The sequence below is a fragment of the Ranitomeya imitator genome, chromosome 4 (genome assembly GCF_032444005.1).
Source record: "Ranitomeya imitator isolate aRanImi1 chromosome 4, aRanImi1.pri, whole genome shotgun sequence".
Lineage (NCBI taxonomy): Eukaryota > Metazoa > Chordata > Amphibia > Anura > Dendrobatidae > Ranitomeya > Ranitomeya imitator.
The window spans coordinates 439,017,089-439,041,574 of NC_091285.1; the positions used below are offsets into that span (position 1 = coordinate 439,017,089).

The 24,486-nt window shown below is 44.0% G+C and overlaps 1 protein-coding gene across 1 annotated transcript in view; it reads right to left on the reverse strand.

Annotated features, from left to right (window-relative positions):
• Positions 1-24,486, reverse strand: part of HCN4 (hyperpolarization activated cyclic nucleotide gated potassium channel 4) — a 421,667-nt gene that overhangs the window by 29,107 nt on the left and 368,074 nt on the right. The window contains exons 5-6 of the mRNA XM_069765634.1: positions 17,824-17,970; positions 9,191-9,431 (exon numbers count right to left, since the gene is read on the reverse strand). Of these exons, the coding sequence (XP_069621735.1) occupies positions 9,191-9,431; positions 17,824-17,970 (388 nt within the window). The remainder of the gene's footprint in view (positions 1-9,190; positions 9,432-17,823; positions 17,971-24,486) is intronic.

Below are 24,486 nucleotides of genomic sequence, written 5' to 3' on the forward strand. Positions count from 1 at the left end.
TCTTCAGAATTTCTTTTAGTCTATGCCTGATGAAGGGACCTGAGTAGTCTCGAAAGCTTGCAATTTGTTACCATCTTTTCAGGTAGCCATTAAAAGGTATAAACCACTGAGGACTCTCAATTCTAAATATTTTTATGTATGGCAAAACGATCTGGATAAGATGTCTGAGTGGGCAAACACTTGGAAAATGAGGTTCAATGTTAATAAATGTAGAGTAATGCACCAAGGACGTGGTAATCCTATAGCTGCACATACATTAAATGGGAGTATATTAGGGACTATCGAACAGGAGAAGGACTTGGGTCAGGGGCGGACATACCGCAGGTGCAGCCGATGCAACCGCATCGGGGTGTACTGCCCATAGCGGCTGCTGATCCCACTTGGAGAACAGGAACACTAGAACAGGTGCAGGCATCAGGCAGGACTGGCAGAAGAGCACGGCTGAAACTCAGATGAGTAGGCTGGCACAGCTGAGACACAGGACTGGCAGAGACACGGCAGAGAACACAGGGCTGGCAGGCATGGCAGAGAATACAGGGCTGGCAGGCACACAGGTCTGGCAGAAACAGCAAGAACACAGGACTGGTTGGTGTGGTGTATGAAAGAACAGGTAGGGACCTGTTCACACAGGAGGTGCAGGTATGGATATGTAGTATGAAGAAACAGGTAGGGACCTGTTCACACAGGAGATGCAGGTACTGAAACAAGCCAGAAGGAAAGGAGAATGAAGGAATAGGTTGGGACCTGTTCACACAGGAAGAGAAGTGCAAGGCTGCAGATAGGAGCGGAAGAGCAGCAAGAGATAGCGTAGCGAGAAAAGCTAAGCAGAGCAGAACCACAAGGAATATGGAGAGGAGCTGCAGCAAGAGATTTCTGCAGCAGCAAAGCAGAGCAGAACCGCAAGGAATGCGGAGAGGAGCTGCAGCAAGAGATTACTGCAGCAGCAAAGCAGAGCAGAGTAGAACAGAGCAGAACCGCAGATGTGCGGAGCAGAGGCAAAGCTACAAAGGTACAGATCAGGCAGAGCCGAAAGAGTGTGGAGCATAAGCAGACTGAGAACACAAGGAAAGACACAGCAAGGAAGGAAGCCACAGACAAGGAGACAGAGATAGGAATAAGTTAAGACAAGGTAATGGAACAAGACAAGGGACAAGAACAAAGACACAGGGACCTGGATATTCTGCCTACTGGAGGGTGGACAACAAGATCAAGGCAAGATCCCAGCAAAAGACCACTAGAGAGGGAGTAACACAGAGCAAGGCCTGGCAAACTCAGAAGCTAAACACAAACTGAGCTAACACATTGCACAGGCCCAGTCCACTGGGTGGAGCTGCACTAAATACTGGAGGCCTCTTGGTAATTGGTCAGGAACAGATTAGACAGGTGCATCTGATTCCTATAAGAACCAGAGAGTTCATGCGCCGCCCCCCTATACACACAGCCAGGAAGCATGCAGAGGGCAGAGGCACAGAATATGGAGTTGGCAAGAAACAGAAACCACATCATGGCTTGGAGCAGTGGGTAAGATAGTGTGAGAGATTAGAGGCCATGCCGTGATGCCAGCAGAGTTGTTACAGTACCCCCTCCTTTACGGCCTCTCTTCTTCAAGCCAACCAGAATAACTTGTATAAGAAGGATAGGAGCACACATAATCAGAGCCATCACAACATTCCTCTGGTAGAATGAGGTAGATGAGACATTAGAGAACTCAGGTTGCCCAGTCTCTTTGAGTCCAGTAAGATCAGCTTCCCACACAGAAGATACAAGGGACAGGACGTCTTTCACCTGGTTGACTGAAAGCAGGGACTTGGAAGCTTCTGATTTGACCTCAACATAAACTGATTCTTTGGAAACTGAAGACACCTTCACTGGATCCAACTTAAGCCCATCATCACAAGAAAATTGAACCTCCTCCTTTAGAGTGGTGGAAAGCAGAGATGAGAACACTTCTGTCTTGGCATCTTCACCCAATAGCCAGATGGAAACTGGGGGCATACATAGTACCCTGAAAAAACTGGACCTCCTCTTCTAGATTAGAGGATGAGTAAGTCTCTGTCTTAGTATTATCAGCAAGTAGCCACTTAGAAGCAGAAGACATACATTTAGGAAGTCCCATCAGCCAGTTACTCTGCCAAACTGGACCATTTCTTCCTCCGGATTGGTGAAGAACAGAGATGCAAGAGCTTCTGCTTCAACTTCTTCATCCACCTGCCACATGGAGTCTGAAGGCGTCTTTACAGGAAGCATCTTCTGCCCATAGTTCAGAAATTTTTTTTTAAGCGACAGGGATGTTCCTGGGAACTGGTCACTGGTATTGTCACTGGAGGTGTGCGGAGAGGGCGCCACTGCTTCCTTTTCTTCAGTGGCGTCAGCACACCATAACTTAACCAGCAGAACAGGTGGAGAAGTTGACAACACTGTAGACTGACCTTGCATTATAGGAACTAGAGACCTCAGGAGACTAGGTAGTTCAAAAGGCAGCACCATGCTGGGTCTTCGGACCGCACTGGGCAGTAGAGTAATCGGCTCAGAACGACCAATGGGCAAACTGGTCAGCAAGTGAAAAACAAATTTCTTTGAATATAATGCTCTGATTTGCAGCTGTAGTAGTCTTTTCGACACTGGACTGTTCATAAGTAGGACTCGGCATTCACCAAACACCTTCACAGGATTCTGGAGCTGTGGAACAGGAACCACACATAGGCTCCGTCTGGTTTGCAGCTTGAACACATCTGCAGGACCGAAGCTCCCATAATGTACTGGAACAGACACAGACTTTAGCAGAAAGGAGTTATTCTCACCAAGGGCAGTCTCTCCTACTGGCCCGAGGTTTTGGAGCTTTAGATCCCCTGGACAGAGGCCATCCAGATGTTCCTCACAACAGAAGCAACATTGTATGCCCTTCTTATGGCTGATTTCAGGCTGCTGCTTTGCTAGCCCACTCTCATCAACCTTCTTAGGCTTCACACGGGTAGCTGCTTTAACGAGTAGAGGAACTGGAGGATCACAGACGATCGTGGCTTGACGTGGAGGTTTCGTCACGGGTTTTGCCCGTCTGGAGCGCCTCTCAGATCTAGATGGGGAAGACTTCAGAGGAGCAGCAGGACGAGGTATGTCAAAGACTCTACGGAAGGCCACCAGGAAGGCCCCTAGGTTCATGATGATAGGATCCCCTGCTTCCCATAGGGGAGTTATCCATATTAGAGCATCTTCGGTCAGGTAGGACATGATGTAACCCACCTTGACCCGGTCAGAGGGGAAACAAAATGCATTCTGCAGGATGTAGCACAAGCACTGTTTCAGGAACCCCTGGCATTCTTCAGGATTCCCATAGAACATAGGTGGGTCAGCTGGGTCATGCTCCTCCTCATAGGCCTGAAGTTGCTTGAATAGAGCATTAGAAACTATAATTGGGTCAGAAGTCTCTTCAATCTGAACCACCCTTGGTGGAACAAATTTTTCAGGTTGCTCATACGGGCAGAGAGAAAGTTCATCATGCTCTGCGAGCGGTAGGACATGGGATACAGCTGAAGCCATGGCCTGTGAAAACTGTCACGCTCACGCTCTGACTGGTGGGCGTGAGCTTGGGAGGTTTGTGGCCCCATTGAGCCACAAACCAGACTACCCTGGAAGGGGCGTGACTATGATAGCCGCCTGGGTTTTCACTGGAGCCTCTGATGGTGAGGTCAGGCTTGTGCAGCAAGCAGCTGCCAGGTGCTACTCCAGGGTGGTGTCTGGCTGTGGCTGCTGAACCCACTTGGAGAACAGGAACACTGGGAAAGGTGCGGGCATCAGGCAGGACGGGCAGAAGAGCACGGCTGAAACTCAGATGAGTAGGCTGTCATGGCTGAGACACAGGACTGGCAGAGACACGGCAGAGAACACAAGGCTGGCAGGCATGGCAGAGAACACAGGGCTGGCAGGCACGGCAGAGAACACAGGGCTGGCAGGTACACAGGTCTGGCAGGGACAGCAAGAACACAGGACCGGATGGTGTGCTGTATGAAGGAACAGGTAGGGACCTGTTCACACAGGAGATGCAGGTATGGATATGTAGTATGAAGAACCAGGTAGGGACCTGTTCACACAGGAGATGCAGGTACGGAAACAAGCCAGAAGGAAAGGAGAATGAAGGAACAGTTTGGGACCTGTTCACACAGGAGATGCAGGTACAGAAACAAGCCAGAAGGAAAGGAGAATGAAGGAATAGGTTGGGACCTGTTCACACAGGGAGAGAAGTGCAAGGCTGCAGATAGGAGCGGAAGAGCAGCAAGAGATAGCGTAGCAAGAAAAGCTAAGCAGAGCAGAACCACAAGGAGTATGGAGAGGAGCTGCAGCAAGAGATTTCTGCAGCGGCAAAGCAGAGCAGAACCGCAAGGAATGCGGAGAGGAGCTGCAGCAAGAGATTACTTCAGCAGCAAAGCAGAGCAGAGTAGAACGGAGCCGAACCGCAGATGTGCGGAGCAGAGGCAAAGCTACAAAGGTACAGATCAGGCAGAGCCGAAAGAGTGTGGAGCATAAGCAGACTGAGAACACAAGGAAAGACACAGCAGGGAAGGAAGCCACAGACAAGGAGACAGAGATAGGAATAAGTTAAGACAAGGTAATGGAACAAGACAAGGGACAAGAACAAAGACACAGGTACCAGGATATTCTGCCTCCTGGAGGGCGGACAAAAAGATCAAGGCAAGAACACAGCGAAAGACCACTAGAGAGGGAGTAACACAGAGCAACGCCTGGCAAACTCAGAAGCTAAACACAAACTGAGCTAACACATTGCACAGGCCCAGTCCACTGGGTGGAGCTGCACTAAATACTGGAGGCCTCTTGGTAATTGGTCAGGAACAGATTAGACAGGTGCACCTGATTCCTATAAGAACCAGAGAGTTCAGGCACCGCCCCCCTATACACACAGCCAGGAAGCATGCAGAGGGCAGAGGCACAGAATATGGAGCTGGCAAGAAACAGAAACCACATCATGGCTTGGAGCAGTGGGTAAGATAGTGTGAGAGATGAGAGGCCATGCCGTGATGCCAGCAGAGTTGTTAGAGGACCCCTCTCACTCCCTCCTGTAATCATGCGAATACCCAGAGCCGTGGAAAGAAAGAGCAGCGCACAGAGTGCAGGAGTTCAAAAAGGAGGCATGTCATGCAGGGCCAATGAACGCTTTCCCCACCAGACTGAAGAGAGTGCTCACTGGCAGCCGTCTCTGTCCTCCTGCATGGCGTGTCCCAATGGTGAGTATTTACCTGTAGTCAGGGTTCCTGGGCACAGCATGCAGGGGACAACAGTGGAGGAAGAGGAGGACTTACATTGTGTCTTCTGCTCCCTCCACTTTTCTATTCCCAGCAGTATCTCCTCACAGAGAAGAGATCGGGGGAGAAGGGCTTCCTGCACAGCATAGCAGCAGCAGAGGGCTGATATAAGTCCCCATCCCCCACAGTGGGTTCTGAAGTCCTCACCAGCTGATCTGTGAACTATGAGGTCGACCTCCTCCATGGCTTAGCTGAACACCTGATATCATAGACTAGTATGTGTGTGTTTGTATATGTACATATGTGTGGGTGTGTGTACAGTATATGTGTGTATGTATATGTATGTGTATGTGCATCTGTGTAACTATGTGTGTTATGTGTAACTATGTGTGTGTATGTATGTACGTACGGTATATGTACGATGTATGTGTGATCCATTGGATTGTGGATAACTTGCTGATCACTGGGGATTCAACCACTGGACACCCCAGAGATTCTGAGAACAGGGGTCTGAAGTCTCGTCCTAGATGGAGCAGAGCTTAGCCTCTGCTCTATTCATTATCTATAGAGCTGCTCATCGCTGTGCTTCGCTATTTCCATCAGTTTCACAGATAATGAATAGAGATGATACCAAATGATACAGATACCAGACATATAATGTAGTATAATATATACATGGTCGGTCTCTACCGGTTCTAGCAGTTATCACATAGCCACGGGGATACATTTTGCACACTTGCTGTCATGTGCCAACTAGAGTGTCAGCCATGTCTGCAGTGCTCTATTCACTAACATAGCCAACACTAGTTGTCACCTAACTGCCAGTATGACTGCGCTGAAACCAGCAGAACCGAATGCTAACGGATATAAATATAATTATATTTCTGTATTACACACACATACAGTATATATCTGCATCTCAGTGAAAAAATATATATACAGTACAGACCAAAAGTTTGGACACACCTCAGGTTAAAGATTTTTCTGTATTTTCATGACTATGAAAATTGTACATTCACACTGAACGCATCAAAACTATGAATTAACACATGTGGAATTATATACTTAACAAAAAAGTGTGAAACAACTCAAAATATGTCTTACATTCTAGGTTCTTCAAAGTAGCCACCTTTTGCTTTGATGACTGCTTTGCACACTCTTGGCATTCTCTTGAGACAGCCAGCGAAGTGTGGTTCAAATCTCGCGCCAATTCGCGGCCGGACTGCGCCTGTCACTGATTGAATCAGTGAAGCCAGGGCCAGCTCCAGGTTTTTGAGGGCCCCGGGTGAAAGAGTCTCAGTGGGCCCCCCCCCTTTAACACATACCACGATTCATAATGCACAGATAGAGCAGAGAAATATAGCACAGCCACGTAGCATATAGCACAGCCCATGTAGTATATAACACAGCCCACGTAGCATATAGCACAGTCACGTAGCATATAACACAGCCCACGTATTATATAACACAGCCCACGTAGCATATAGCACAGCCACATGGCATATAACACAGCCCATGCAGTATATAACACAACCCTCATAGCATATAGCACAGCCACGTAGCATATAACACAGCCACGTAGCATATAACACAGCCACATAGTATATTGCACAGCCCATGTAGCATATAATAAAGCCCAAGTAGTATACCATTACTCCACCATTACTCCAAAGCAACATGCCCGCTGCCTTGGGGTCATCCTTGATTCTGACCTTTCATTCACCCCCTACATCCGATCATTGGCTCGCTCTTCTTACCTGCATCTCAAAAACATTTCTAGAATTCGCCCTTTTCTTACTTTCGACTCTGCAAAAACTCTTACTGTTTCACTTATTCATTCTCGTCTGGACTATTGTAACTCTCTACTAATCGGCCTCCCTCTTGCAAAACTCTCCCCGCTCCAATCTGTCCTGAATGCTGCAGCCAGGATCATATTCCTCACCAACCGTTACACCGATGCCTCTACCCTGTGCCAGTCATTACACTGGCTACCCATCCACTCCAGAATCCAGTACAAAACTACTACCCTTATCCACAAAGCACTCCATGGCTCAGCACCACCCTACATCTCCTCCCTGGTATCAGTCTACCACCCTACCCGTGCCCTCCGCTCCGCTAATGACCTCAGGTTAGCATCCTCAATAATCAGAACCTCCCACTCCCGTCTCCAAGACTTTACACGTGCTGCGCCGATTCTTTGGAATTCACTACCTAGGTTAATACGTTTAATCCCCAATCCCCACAGTTTTAAGCGTACCCTAAAAACTCATTTGTTCAGACTGGCCTACCGCCTCAATGCATTAACCTAACGATCCCTGTGTGGCCTATTTAAAAAAAAAAAAAAAGGTTCCTCGCATCATGTTCTCATACACTTTATGCAGTATTAGCCCTCTGTGTCTGTACTGCTACATACTTAGGCAGATAACTGGTTCATGCAGCTTTACATGAACACCTGAGCCTTACACTATGGCTGGTCCGAATAACTAAAGCAATTGTTATCATCCACCTCTCGTGTCTCCCCTTTTCCTCATAGTTTGTAAGCTTGCGAGCAGGGCCCTCACTCCTCCTGGTATCTGTATTGAACTATATTTCTGTTATGCTGTAATGTCTATTGTCTGTACAATTCCCGTCTATAATTTGTAAAGCGCTGCGGAATATGTTGGCGCTATATAAATAAAAATTATTATTATTATATTATTATATAGCACAGCCATGTAGCATATAGCACAGCCACGTAGTATAAGCACAGCCACGTTGTATATAACAGCCCACGTAGTATATAGCACAGCCAAGTAGTATATAGCACAGCCACATAGTATATAACACAGCCATGTAGTATATAACATAGCCACGTAGTATATAGCACAGCCACGTAGTATATTGCACAGCCACGTAGTATATAGCACAGCCCACGTAGTATATAGCACAGGCCACGCAGTATATAACACAGCCTACATAGTATATAGCACAGCCCACATAGTATATAGCACACCCCACATAGTATATAGCACAGCCCACGTAGTATATAGCACAGCCATGTAGTATATAGCACAGCCACGTAGTATATTGCACAGCCACGTAGTTTAGTATTATTTGTACTTTGAGGTTTGACTCGTACAATTTATTATAGGTATATAGCACAGCCATGTAGCATATAGCACAGCCACGTAGTATATAACAGCCCAAGTAGTACATAGCACAGCCCACATATTATATAGCACAGCCACGTAGTATATAGCACAGCCACGTAGTATATTGCACAGCCACGTAGTTTATAGCACAGCCCACGTAGTATATAACACAGCACACGTAGGGCTGTGCATAGGCAGCATCAATAGTAAAAAGTGAAGCGGTGTTTAAATCCCGCGCCAAACAAACACACTGAAGTAGACTTTAGACAATTATATATATAGATATGTGTCTGCAGCCCATTAATCTGATATGATAATATTGGCTGCATTCACTAGAAACTGTAAAATGCTGACAGTTGCTATCAAAATAATCTGTATAAGTTTCTTCAGCTTAAAAAAAATCACAGATGTCTAAAAAAAAAAAAAAATTATGGACATGGGAAAAAAAGTGCCCTATTTTTACGGACTGTCCTAGAATTTCTGGATGGCTGACCTGTTTTTGGCTCAAGAGACGCTTGTCTAATAGGAATAGTTAGGGTCCCTCCAAAAGAAAGGTATGCCTTATGATGGTTGGTGGCACACATGAAATATCAAATGTGTGTGCTAAGTTCCTTCATTTCATAGGTACAGTATATTTTATATAGCAGTAATGCAGTCCAAATTTCATAGATTTAATGTTTGTATACATCTTAGTGCCTACAGATGCTGCTGTATTCTTTTGTTTATTTCTATCTATCTTTGTAACAAATATCATATATTGCACATATGTGAGAGAAATATACACACATATGTAAATGTACTTACCACCAAAGTAGGATCCGTCAGCAAGTTTGGTCTCTTTACTGCCTTTGCTCAAGATACTGACCACACCATGCTGTATAAAGAACATCTTCTTACCAACTGTACCCTCTCGGATAAGATAATCTCCTGGCTGAAACACCTCAAAGCGTAGTTTTGTAAGCATTGAAGTCACAAAATTAGGATCAGCATTGGCAAAAAGAGGCATAGAGGCTACAAGCTTGCGGCAGTTAAAATTGATGATCTCCTATTGAAAGAGAATATAGTATGAGTCAATGAAAATATGGCAATAAATATAACAAAAAGAAACCAGCGCACTACCAATAATACTCCATCAGACCGTATTTCACTTATTCATGTATTTATTTAGTTAGTTAGTCAGTTGTTGTACTCCCCCCTGTCCCCTCATCCTATTTTGCTCCTCATTCTATGCGCATCGCTGTATATACAACTTTTTATTTCTCTACATTATGTGCAGCGCTGGATACCTCGTTCTCTCATCTTTGTCTCATGCTCCTCACTAAATCTGTAGCGCTGTATAGTCTCCACACTATGCGCGGCGCCGGATATTTCCGGCGCATGCGCATTGTGTAGTACTGGCAGAGACGTCTGCCAGTACGGGCGCTTCCGCCCTACCTATGTCACTTCCGGCCTCCTGGCGGGCCCTGCTTATCAACTGGCCGCCGGATAAGGTATTTAAACTTGCCTTGATCGCCTCCCTGCACCTTCCCCTGACGAAGCCGTCCTGTGTGACGGCGACACGCGTTGGGTTCGTTCCCTACGCTGTGCCCTGCCTCTGGCGCTTGGTCCCCTCTGTTGGACTCTCTGGCACCTTCTGGCGTATGCCTGTAGGACTTCTATCTGGCTGGACCTTGGATCTGTTTGCGCTCTCTGTTCTGGGGTAATTATACCACTATTAGGGCTACTCTGTGGTATGTCTTTACTACCACTTTACCCAGCCAATCTATACCCCCTTGACATGTTGGCAGCCAGATCTGGTACCTAACACACTTTGTCTTTTATGCCCTATTTGGATCACTATATATGGGGGCATATTTTGTTCTCGCATCAGGTGCTATTGATTGTTGTTTTTGCTCCTCCGAGGGGATCTTTATGTACTGTCTGCGCCGCTCTATCTATTAGATTGCGGGCGCGCGGCATTGTATTGTACTGTATTATCCATTTGGCTATGTAATTTGTTCACTATATGTGCCTGTACGTATTTGTATTTGTGGCGGGCCAGTGTGGGGATCATGGCATTATGCCATTTTAACTGTTTTTAATTGTGTATCAATAAAAGTTTTCCTTTTTCATTATTTATTAGTGGTGTGCGATTCATATAGAGTGGTGCTTTTTTCTTTTGTTGTTTGAATGAAAATATGGCATACTCCATGAGTAGTTCTGAAACAAAAATGAACAGGACACATTTTTGCTGGTCCTGAAAGTTAAGCTAAGGCATGTTAACATCAGAGATGAATCTAAAACTGTTGTACATACTTGAAAATGAGCTACCGCAGCATCTTAGTTGTGTACTATTAGGAACAATTTAACCCAACTATTCATGATAATACGCATTATCGCTATGATTTATTACATTGAGAAATTTTTGTTTTATAAGTAAGCAATATATTGTTATACTATATTTTTACTTGCAAAAAAAGAATTCTAGCAATATTTTTGAAGTAGGTAGAAGTATAATATCATCTCAGTAGAAGTTTTATTACATCTTTACTGCCTGACGGGTTTCTATCAGAAGTTTCCCGCTATAGGAGCACTGCACCTTTCACTTATAGGAGCACATATGGTGTCTCACATGGGGAACTGTACATGTCTCGCCTAATCTCTAATTAGGACAAGGTTAAAGGGAATCTGTCACCCCAAAATTTGCCTATAAGCTAAGGCCACCGGCATCAGGGGCTTATCTACAGCATTCTGGAATGCTGTAGATAAGCCCCAGATGTAACCTGAAAGATAAGAAAAACAAGTTATATTATACTTACCCTGCGCAGGCGTACTTTATCTACCCTGTTGAGGGCAGAGCAAAGTACCGCAGTGCGCAGGCACCGGGAAAGGTCAGAGAGGCCCAGCGCCTGCACACTGCAGTACTTTGCTCTGTTGAGGGCAGACAAACTACGCCTGCGCTGGAGCCGCGACAGGAAGCAAAGAAGAGGACATCATCGTATGAAGATGGGAGGCGCTGGATCGGATGGTGACGCCCATCGGACTTGACCGCACTAGGACCGCCCCTGGGTGAGTATAATCTAACTTGTTTTTCAAGAAGGCAAGCATGGTTGTTGGCCTCCATCTGGACTCTTTTGAGGAGGTATTGGAGGATAGGATTCAGAAGAAGTGTAGGGCTATAATGATCAATAATACACACCCACTATACGAGCTGTTCTTGCAGCAGAAGAGCACATTCAGCAGCTGTCTAATCCTACTAAGCAGCAAGAAGGAGAAATTCAGGAAATCATTTGTACCTAAAGCTATGGGGATGTATAATAATTTCCTAAGGGTGGTAGACAACAATGACTGATTGCTGGTGTATTAATGTCAATTAACAGTGACTTATATACCTGAACTACCCACATTTATTTGTTATGTAATGTTGTCATACTTGTGCAAGATTTGTGTCCTAATATTTTATGTACTGCTGTTTGTATTGCTGCTGTAATACCATAATTTCCCCCGGGATCAATAAAGTGTATCGTATTGTATTGTATGATCGTATCGTAAATAGAACTATTTGACATAAACTCCACTTGCTGTGTTTGGAGGAAGAACGATGAGTACAGCCCCTAGAACACTGTCCCACCATGAAGTATGGTGGGGAAACATTGTTTGGGGATGTTTTTCTGCAAAGGGGACTGGACGACTGCACCCCATTGAAGGGAGCATGCATATTGTCATGTATCGCAAGATATTGGCCAACAACATTCTTACCTCAGTAAGAGCATTGAAGCTAAGTCATGGCTGGGTCTTCCAGCATCAGAGTGACCCAAAACACACAGCCAGGGCACCTAAGGAGTGGCTCCATAAGAAACATTTCAAGGTCCTGGAATTGCCTAGCCAGTCTCCAGACCTGAACGCATTAGAAAATCCTTGTAGGGAGATGAAACTCAATGTTGCCCAGCGACAGACCCAAAACATGAAAGATCTTGAGAAGATCTGTATGGAGGAGTGGGCCAAAAACCCTGCTGCAGTATGTGCAACTTGGTCAAGAACTACAGGAAAGACCTGACCTCTGTAATTGCAACAAAGGTTTCTCTACCAAACATTAAGTTCTGTTTTTGTATCAAATACTCATTTCTCGCAATAAAATGCAATTTGATTATGTAAAAATCATACAATGTGATTTTCTGTTTTTTTTTAAGATTCTGTCTCTCACAGTTGAAGTTTTCCTACGAAAAAAACTACAGACCTCTCCATTCTTTCTACGTGGGAAAACTTGCAAAATCGGCATTGTATCACATACTTATTTTCCCCACTGTACAGCAGATGAAATAAGTATTGAACACATCACCAATTTTCAAAGTAAATATATCTCTAAAGGTGTCATTGACATTAAATTCTCAGCAGATATTGGTAACCACCCATCCGACCCACACAGGCAAATACATCAAACAATAGATGTCCATAAATTAAATTCTGTCTAATAATGAGAAATGGCACAGGAAAAATATTGAACATGCTTACTGAAATGTATTTAATACTTCTACAAAAGTCTTTGTTGGTGGTGACAGCTTCAAGACATCTACTGTATGGAGAAACTAGTAGATCAGGGATCATAAACATTGGGCCACTTGGGTCAAACAATTTCTTATAGCTGGTAGCCAGGTGTAGCAGAGGTGTACAAGACTCCCGACTTGGGTCAAGGGACAGAGGGGCATATTTTCCCCCAGCAGTTGCTCAATGTCTCACAAGTGGCTACTATTTTAGCGCCCGGGCCAGCAATGTGTCTTTAAAAGTGTCTCGTGCTGGCCAGGCTGTGTCACAGAAGGCTGATACACATGAGCAGCAAGTTATGCATGTGTGCTAAATGATATAAGGCAGCTTGCCTAGATATGTCTGGTTATACCCACCAGAGAGGATCTGTAAGCAACAGAGCCAGATAAAAGACAAACCATATGAAGAAATTAAACACTATTTGGCTGGCAGTGGAGCTATCATACTGCACTACTGCCCATAGAGGGATGTAGGGCCATCATATAATATATAGGAGAGCTGTGGGGGCCAAAATACATTGTACAGGGAAACTAGGGGGCTGTCATACTGTATATAAGGATGCTGATGGGCATCATACATACAGTACAGACCAAAAGTTTGGACACACCTTCTCATTTAAAGATTTTTCATGACTATGAAAATTGTACATTCACACTGAAGGCATCAAAACTATGAATTAGCACATGTAGGATTATATAATTAGCAAAAAAGTGTGAAACACCTGTAATTATGTCTTATATTCTAGGTTCTTCAAAGTAGCCACCTCTTGCTTTGATGACTGCTTTTCACGCTCTTGTCATTCTCTTGATGAGCTTCAAGAGGTAGTCACCGGGAATGGTCTTCCAACAATCTTGAAGGAGTTTTCAGAGATGCTTAGCACTTGTTGGCCCTTTTGCCTTCACTCTGCTGTCCAGCTCACCCCAAACCATCTTGATTGGGTCTGTCTGGTGACTGTGGAGGCCAGGTCATCTGGTGTAGCACCCCATCACTCTCCTTCTTGATCAAATAGCCCTTACACAGCCTGGAGGTGTGTTTGGGGTCATTGTCCTGTTGAAAAATACATGATGGTCCAACTAAACGCAAACCGGATGGAATAACATGCCGCTGCAAGATGCTGTGGTAGCCATGCTGGTTCAATATGCCTTCAATTTTGAATAAATCCCCAACAGTGTCACCAGCAAAGCACCCCCACATCATAACACCTCCCCCTCCATGCTTCACGGTGGGAACCAGGCATGTAGAGTCCATCCGTTCACCTTTTCTGCGTCGCACAAAGACACGGTGGCTGGAACCAAAGATCTCAAATTTGGACTCATTAGACCTAAGCACAGATTTCCACTGGTCTAATGTCCATTCCTTGTGTTCTTTAACCCAAACAAGTCTCTTCTGCTTGTTGCCTGTCCTTAGCAGTGGTTTCCTAGTAGCAATTTTACCATGAAGGCCTGCTGCACAAAGTCTCCTCTTAACAGTTGTTGTAGAAATGTGTCTGCTGCTAGAACTCAGCGTGGCATTGACCTGGTCTCTAATCTGAGCTGCTGTTAACCTGCGATTTCTGAGGCTGGTGACTCAGATAAACTTATCCTCAGAAGCAGAGGTGACTCATGTGAGCCAGTTTTTTTGTAGCTCTTGATGGTTTTTGCCACTGCACTTGGCGACACTTGCAAAGTTTGCCCAATTTTTCGGACTGACTGACCTTCATTTTTTAAAGTAATGATGGCCACTCATTTTTCTTTACTTAACTGCTTTTTTCTTGCCATAATACAAATTCTAACAGTTTATTCAGTAGGACTATCAGCTGTGTATCCACCAGACTTCTGCACAACACAACTGATGGTCCCAACCCCATTTATAAGGCAAGAAATCCCACTTAGTAAACCTGACAGGGTACACCTGTGAAGTGAAAACCATTCCTGGTGACTACCTCTTGAAGCTCATCAAGAGAATGCCAAGAGTTTGCAAAGCAGTCATCAAAGCAAAAGGTGGCTACTTTGAAGAACCTAGAACATAAGACATTTTCAGTTGTTTCACACTTTTTTGTTAAGAATATAATTCCACATGTGTTAATTCATAGTTTTGATGCCTTCAGTGTGAATGTACAATTTTCATAGTCATGAAAATACAGAAAAATCTTTAAATGAGAAGGTGTGTCCAAACTTTTGGTCTGTACTGTATATAGGAGCTGTGGGGACATCTTACTACAGGGTGGTATCAGATGATCCCAAAGATAAAAGTCTAAGGGGGTCAGATCGGGAGATCTTGGTGGCCATTTAACTGGCCCACAATGACCAATCCACTTTCCAGGAAACTGTTCATGCAGTAATGCTCGGACCTAACTCCCATAATGTCGTGGTGCATCATCTTGCTGGAAAAACTCAGGGATTGTGCCATCTTCAGTGCATAAAGAGGGCAGCACATCATCATGATGGTCGTCGTGGGCCAGTTGAATGGCCACCAAAGTCTCCTGATCTGACCCCCTTAGACTTTTATCTTTGGGGTCAGCTGAAAGCAATTGTCTATTCTGTGAAGATACAAGATGTGCAGCATCTGAAACAACGGATACTGGAAGCCTGTGCTTGCATTTCTTCTGTGGTGTTGCTATCAGTGTGTCAAGAGTGGGAGAAGAGGGTTGCATTGACAATCCAACACAATGGGCAGCACTTTGAACACATTTTATAAGTCATCATAAATTTGTAAATAACTCCTGAAACAATAAAGTTACATTAAAACCAAGCAGACCATTGTTTTTCTTGTGAAATTCTCAATAAGTTTGATGTGTCACATGACCCTCTTCCCATTGAAAAAAATAAAGTTGGATCCAAAATGGCCAACTTCAAAATGGCCACCATGGTCACCACCCAACTTGAAAAGTTTTCCCCCTCCCATATACTAATGTGCCACACACAGGAAGTTGATATCACCAACCATTCCCATTTTATTTAGGTGTATCGATATAAATGGCCCACCCTGTATATTGGCGGATGTGGGACCATCATGTAGTATATCAGCTGAGCAGTCAGAATGACAGACATTAAGATTGCAAACCTCACATTGATCATATGAAAGTGACCAGTAAAAAAACACATAATGTTTTTGAATTAACAAAATAATTTGTCAGATGCATGATGTTTTATAATATTGTTTCTAAATGATGTAGGCATTCTGACGCCTAAAAATGTATGTTTTTTTTTTCTTGCTGCTTGTGATCACAGTACAGTAGACATTGCAATGCAATGCCATTTACTTTTATAAGAGGTACATAAAGGGGACTTTAGCTATGTGAACACTGTCAAGGCTAAATTCGCCATGTAGCCCCAGCCTAAATTTAATAATGTGTCCAGCTCTCTAATGGGATTTTTCAAAGTGTCCCTGGATCCCATGTTAGTATTTTAGTTTGATACCGCTAATATAAATCATAACATTAGGAAGGACTAGAGAAAGCTCAAAAATTGTGAAGGAAGTGAGATTTGGACAATAGTATAGGGAAGAATTCTTTACAATTAGAGTAGTCAACCCTGTTCCTAAAAAAAGGCAGAAGTGTTCGTAGAAACTATGTTAACATTTAAGAAAGGGCTATATGTTCATCTAATAACAAATGACATTGAGGGTTATAATAAAATCTAACAACTACTGGTGCATAATTGATCAAGAAAGGTTAAACTTGATGAACCCGTATCTTTTTTCAACCAATGTGACTCTCTAACGAGTAGTGTTGAGCATTCCGATACCGCAAGTATCGGGTATCGGCCGATACTTGCGGTATCGGAATTCCGATACCGAGATCCGATATTTTTGTGATATCGGGTATCGGTATCGGAAGTGTAAAATAAAGAATTAAAATAAAAAATATTGTTATATTCACCTCTCCGGCGGCCCCTGGACATCAGCGGGAGGATCCGGCGTCCGGCACGGCTTCTTTCTTCAAAATGCGCGCCTTTAGGACCTGTGGAATGACGTCCCGGCTTCTGATTGGTCGCGTGCCGCCCATGTGACCGCCACGCGACCAATCAGAAGCCGCGACGTCATTCCTCAGCTAAAGTCCTAGAATGAGCGCCTTCTAGGACCTGAGGAATGACGTCGCGGCTTCTGATTGGTCGCGTGGCGGTCACATGGGCGGCACGCGACCAATCAGAAGCCGGGACGTCATTCCACAGGTCCTAAAGGCGCGCATTTTGAAGAAAGAAGCCGTGCCGGACGCCGGATCCTCCCGCTGATGTCCAGGGGCCGCCGGAGAGGTGAATATAACAATATTTTTTATTTTAATTCTTTATTTTACACTTTAATATGGATCCCAGGGCCTGAAGGAGAGTTTCCTCTCCTTCAGACCCTGGGATCCATGAGGATACATTCCGATACTTGATGTCCCATTGACTTGTATTGGTATCGGATATCGGTATCGGCGATATCCGATATTTTTCGGGTATCGGCCGATACTATCCGATACCGATACTTTCAAGTATCGGACGGTATCGCTCAACACTACTAACGAGCCTTTGCCACATGACTTAGGATAAAAGCAAAAAACAAAATCCTAAGACATGTGGCAAGGCTATTAGAGAGTCGATATTGACTTTTAGGATTGCTACTGCCAAAAGGTGGCACTAAAGTTCTAGTCCTCCTCCTCTCTGAAGAGAATTTTCAAACAAAATAAAAAAATTGAATTTGCCAGTTCTGACACAATCATCTGGATTTGTTCTAATAGGTCTAATAATATAAAATAATGGAGATGAACGTTAGTCATAGCTCACTGCTGTAGTATTTTTCAGGTCCAGCAGAAGGATGACAAAGTCTAAGAATATGGTAATAAGTCTCTTAAGTTCACAACTCTTTTATTTACACCACATTCGTCACTGAAAACTTTTGTGTAAATGTTCCATCATACAGAATTCTAATACGTCATATGTATTAACATATCTTACCTCTCTCAGAGGTTCACTCAACTCGCCAAGAATACTTTCTTCGTCAAACATTTTTCCTTGATAGCGATGTTCGTAGTAGTCGTGGATCCGCTGACGCATATCTGCAGGGAGCTTGTGAAACGACATGTACTGTTCTACTTGTTTGTACTGAAAATAAAGGGAGAATTCATATATTGAGCAGACAAGATCGGAGATGCCATGTTTAACAAATTTCATCAGTAATATCTGAATATATGCAAAGGCACAGCATGATGGTGTTATTCCAATGAGTGGCTCTTACTTATTGTAGGTAGCTGCTCATGAAAACAAGAAGAGAAGAAAACACCATTTTCAGAAATATGTTAAGAAGATATTAGGTTACAGGTTGAACTTTGTGGACTTGTGTCTTCTTTCAACCTTAAAACGATAAGATATCATCAACATTATCCATTCATTGCCTTTAAAACATATCTAGGTAAGAATAGGTAGTTGTTTCCAGCTTCTGGTAAAAAACCTGACTTTATTTGAAAACTTCATTAAAACATTTGGATGTGACCACAAAAATAACCACAAAAGTAACTACGCATTTCAGACACACATGTCTTTTGCTCAAGCTCAAATGACAAAGAAAAAAGGACTCTGGTCAGAGTCGATTTCCATGCTTCGGATGCATTACAGCCATGTCGGTTGAGATGATTACATTTCTTTTATGTTTTCTGCTGCTTTAAAACATCATGTGTACTGTTCCCTTGCAAAATAACGAACCAATCAAGATATATATATATATATATATATATATATAATTACATGTCCACGTAGTATATTGCCCAGCCCACGTAGTATATTGCCCAGCCACGTACTATATTGCCCAGCTACGTAGTATATTGCCCAGTGACGTAGTATATTGCCCAGCCACGTAGTATATTGCCCAGTCACGTACTATATTGCCCAGTCACGTAGTATATTGCCCAGTCACGTAGTATATTGCCCAGTCACGTAGTATATTGCCCAGTCACGTAGTATATTGCCCAGCCACGTAGTATATTGCCCAGTCACGTAGTATATTGCCCAGTCGTAGTATATTGCCCAGTCACGTATTATACTGCCCAGCCACGTAGTATATTGCCCAGTCACGTAGTATATTGCCCAGTCACGTAGTATATTGCCCAGTCACGTAGTATATTGCCCAGTCACGTAGTATATTGGCCAGTCACGTAGTATATTGCCCAGCCACGTGGTATATTGCCCAGCCACGTATGTAACAGGTTAAAAAAGACTTAAAATAAAAAATAAACATATACTCGCTTTCCGAGGGCCCCTTGTAGTCCTTGCACCTGTGTGCAGTGCACGCAGCAGCTTCCGGTCCCAAGGTTGGTCGTTCTCGCATAGCATCCTTGGCACCAGAACCTGCCGCTTGCACTGCCGAGAAAAGGGCGCGACGTCGGAGGGTGAGAATAAAGTTTTTTTTTATTATTATTATTTGTATCAATAGATATTTTTACTATTGATGCTGCATACGCAGCATCAATAGTAAAAAGTTGGTCACACAGGGTTAATAGCTGCGTTAATGGAGTGCGTTACACCGTGGTCCATTAACGCTGGCATTAACCCTGTGTGAGGGCTGACTGGAGGGGAGTATGGAGCGGGCACTGACTGCGGGGAGGAAGGAGCCACGACCAATCAGCGACTTGGATTTCCATGACAGACAGAGGCCGCGACCAATGAATATCTGTGACAGACAGAAGGACAGACAGAAAGATGGATGTGATCCTTAGACAATTATATAGTAGATATATACAGTATATACATTATATATATATATACTGTATATACACACAGTAAATATATATACTGTATATGCACACAGATTTGGACAAAATTGTTTCTTACTGTTAAAGTAAGAAAAATTGTAAAGTAATGTGAATTGTGGTCAAACAGAAAAATAATTTAAATAAACCTAGTGAAAATGGCCTGGATGAAAACGATGGAGCCCTTAAATTGATATTTTGAAGCACAACCTTTTGAGGCAATAACTGCAAACAAACAATTTCTGTAATTCTCAATGAGACTTTTGCACCTGTTCACAGGTATTTAGGCCGGCTCCTCGTGAGTAAACTGCTCCAGCTGTCTCAAATTTGAAGGATGCCTTCTCCAGAATACAGGTTTCAGCTCCTTCCTTAGATGCTGACTAGGCTTTAGATCAGGGCTCATAGAAAGCCACTTAAGAATAGTTTAATGCTTTGATCTTAGCCATTATTGAATGTGTGATACTCCAGGGTCCTGGTTGTCACATTGGCATTGCTTTCCTCACGGGGAGAGTGATGTCACGCTTGGAAGCAATGAAAGATTCCTTTTGACGGGTAATCAGCACATACAACACCATTCTGACTCCGGGCCAGAAGGGGGAGCTCTACACCCAACTTCAGGGGAGCTGCTCTCTCTGATCGGGAGGAGGAGTTAGTTACTAGACAGTTGCTAGGCAGTTAGGAAGATTTAGATAGTTGGTGCCAGACAGCAGACTGGAGCAGTCTGATGCAGAAGGACGGGTGAGAGGACGTACAGCCTAAGGTGCTGTAGCTCCTATATAGCGAGATACAGAAGGAAGAACATACTTTAGAGAATGTGCCGGAGAGTGAAGCACAGGAGTGTGATAACAAGGGAGAATAGCTGGGACTGGAATACATCCCTGATTGACCGAGGTTGTGTCATACTCTAGGTGGCACAGCAGAAAGCGGTAGGACAGCTAATCTACACGTAACCTGTCCGCCCTAACACCCTGGACACACAGTGACACATAGAGCCCGGGTCATGATACGGATCCTGTAAAAAGGCTTGAGTCACTTATCATACGGGTTTTTGTCCCACTTCAACAAAGGACAGCGAGAACTGAGAGGTCCGTGCTACAAAGCCATAGGCAGTAACATAGTAACATAGTAACATAGTTAGTAAGGCCGAAAAAAGACATTTGTCCATCCAGTCCAGCCTATATTCCATCATAATAAATCCCCAGATCTACGTCCTTCTACAGAACCTAATAATTGTATGATACAATATTGTTCTGCTCCAGGAAGACATCCAGGCCTCTCTTGAACCCCTCGACTGAGTTCGCCATCACCACCTCCTCAGGCAAGCAATTCCAGATTCTCACTGCCCTAACAGTAAAGAATCCTCTTCTATGTTGGTGGAAAAACCTTCTCTCCTCCAGACGCAAAGAATGCCCCCTTGTGCCCGTCACCTTCCTTGGTATAAACAGATCCTCAGCGAGATATTTGTATTGTCCCCTTATATACTTATACATGGTTATTAGATCGCCCCTCAGTCGTCTTTTTTCTAGACTAAATAATCCTAATTTCGCTAATCTATCTGGGTATTGTAGTTCTCCCATCCCCTTTATTAATTTTGTTGCCCTCCTTTGTACTCTCTCTAGTTCCATTATATCCTTCCTGAGCACCGGTGCCCAAAACTGGACACAGTACTCCATGTGCGGTCTAACTAGGGATTTGTACAGAGGCAGTATAATGCTCTCATCATGTGTATCCAGACCTCTTTTAATGCACCCCATGATCCTGTTTGCCTTGGCAGCTGCTGCCTGGCACTGGCTGCTCCAGGTAAGTTTATCATTAACTAGGATCCCCAAGTCCTTCTCCCTGTCAGATTTACCCAGTGGTTTCCCATTCAGTGTGTAATGGTGATATTGATTCCTTCTTCCCATGTGTATAACCTTACATTTATCATTGTTAAACCTCATCTGCCACCTTTCAGCCCAAGTTTCCAACTTATCCAGATCCATCTGTAGCAGAATACTATCTTCTCTTGTATTAACTGCTTTACATAGTTTTGTATCATCTGCAAATATCGATATTTTACTGTGTAAACCTTCTACCAGATCATTAATGAATATGTTGAAGAGAACAGGTCCCAATACTGACCCCTGCGGTACCCCACTGGTCACAGCAACCCAGAGACTATACCATTTATAACCACCCTTTGCTTTCTATCACTAAGCCAGTTACTAACCCATTTACACACAATTTCCCCCAGACCAAGCATTCTCATTTTGTGTACCAACCTCTTGTGCGGCACGGTATCAAACGCTTTGGAAAAATCGAGATATACCACGTCCAATGACTCACCGTGGTCCAGCCTATAGCTTACCTCTTCATAAAAACTGATTAGATTGGTTTGACAGGAGCGATTTCTCATAAACCCATGCTGATATGGAGTTAAACAGTTATTCTCATTGAGATAATCCAGAATAACATCCCTCAGAAACCCTTCAAATATTTTACCAACAATAGAGGTTAGACTTACTGGCCTATAATTTCCAGGTTGACTTTTAGAGCCCTTTTTGAATATTGGCACCACATTTGCTATGCGCCAGTCCTTCGGAACAGACCCTGTCGCTATAGAGTCCCTAAAAATAAGAAATAATGGTTTATCTATTACATTACTTAGTTCTCTTAGTACTCGTGGGTGTATGCCATCCGGACCCGGAGATTTATCTATTTTAATCTTATTTAGCCGGTTCCGCACCTCTTCTTGGGTTAGATTGGTGACCCTTAATATAGGGGTGTTATAGTCCAGTAAGGGACTATAACAACTCAGCGCTAAAAGGATGGCTTTTAACTCCACCTGATAAAGCTGGACTCTGAACTCGCTTCCAAGCTGGCCAGACCCTGCCTGTACCTGTGATCTGGTGCCCCAGACTGTGGCTGCCTGCTACCATCAGTAAACCAGGTAAAAAGACTGCACAACTGTGTCCTTCGTTCTTTACTGCACCACTCACCATCCTCCATCTATTCATTGGGAGCCCTGGGGACCAACTTCACCCATGAGAAGTTACACCATCCGGCTGCCATAACATCACCCCAGAGGACCCCTTTAAGCAGCGTCGGTCACCACTAACCGAATACCACAGGTGGCTTCACAAACTTTCTTTTTTCAAAAACCCCTTTAAAGACCTTTCCTTTAACATGGGCGCCCAGGGCCACGGACCACCGTGACACATCCCTTTAAGTAACACATCCCTTTAAGTACCAGACCCGGTACCGAGTACCCCACGGCCCTGGCGGGCGACACAAATGTGTTTAGCTGTGTGTTTTAGGCCATTATCCTGTTAGTGGACCCATGATCTGTGGCTCTGATCAAGTCTTCTCACACTGGGCAGCACATTTTGCTCCAGAATGCCTTGATAGTTTTGATATTTCAATGCACTCTGCAAAGATTCAAGACACTGTGCCAGATGCAGCAAAGCGGCCCCAAAACACAACCAAGCCTCCTCCATGTTTCACAGTAGGTACAAAGTTATTTTTCTTGTATGCTTCATTTTTGTGTCTGTGAACATAGAGCTGTTGTGACTTGCGAAGAAGCTCCAGTTTTGTCTCATCTGTCCAAAGGACATTCTTCAGAAGCTTTGTGGCTGATCAATATGCAATTTGGCAAATTCCAGTTTCACTTTTTTATGATTTGCTTTCAACAATGGTTTCCTCCTTGGTTGTCTTCCATGAAGCCTACTTTGGCGAAAACACTGAAGGATAGTGCGATCTGAAATTGATGTACCTTAACCTTGGAGTTCACCTTTAATCTCTTTGAAAGTTGTTCTGGGTTCTTTGGTTACCATTTGTATTTCATTAATTTTCCTCTTGCACCACATCCAGGGAGGTTGGCTACAGTCCCATAGACCTTAAAGGGAGCCTGTCATAGGGTTTGTCCCATATGAGATATGATCATCACCTTTCAGCCCTGATATACAACATTCTAATATGCTGTATACATGCCCGCAATCCGGGCTGCAACAAAAGAAAAATACCTTTTATTATAATCACCTGTGGGGCAGTCCGGTCCGATGAGTGTCGTTGGTCTTGGTCCGGGGCCTCTTTTCTTCTTTTGATGTCGTCCTCCTTCTGTACTTTATATGGATGATACATCCTACATCATCGACACAGTGTTCTCTGGCATCGTGCTCCTGCACAGGCATACTTCACTGCTCTGATAAGGGCAGAGCAAAATACTGCAGTGCGCATGCGCTGTGAAGGGTCAAAGAGTCCCGACACATGCGCACTGGATCACTTTATTCTGCCCTAATCAGAGCAGAGAAGTACACTTGTGTAGGAATGTGACGTCAGGAGGCAGTGTGTGGATGACGTAGGAAGCGTCATCCACACGAAGCACAGAAGGATGACGGCATCAAAAAAATAAGGGAGGCGACTAAGACAAGTGTTTTTCTTTTGCTGCAGGCCTTATCAGGGCATACATACAGCATATTAGAATTCTGTATATGAGGGCTGAAAGGTGGTGGCTGTATCTCATATGTGACAAATATGGCGACAGGTTCACTTTAAACTTCTGAATAATATGTGCAACTGTAGTAACAAGAACATCAAACTGTTTGGAGATGAGCTTATAGCCTTTACCTTTAGAGAATGTGCCCACGATCAGGAATAGTGTGTTGGACTCAGCATATTTTCTATGCATCCAAAAAAAAAGCTGCGTTCTACATACGCACTTGTCTTTAACCTCATCTAATGACGGTCTATTCAGAGAAAGTATGCAGAGGGGACTAGCGTGACCAGTACAGAAATTAACATGCTGCGGCTCAGAAACCCACACCGCAGGTCAGTTTACGCAGCTTTAAAAAAAGAAAGAAGCACAGTGGACATGGGATTTCTAGAAACCCTATCCACT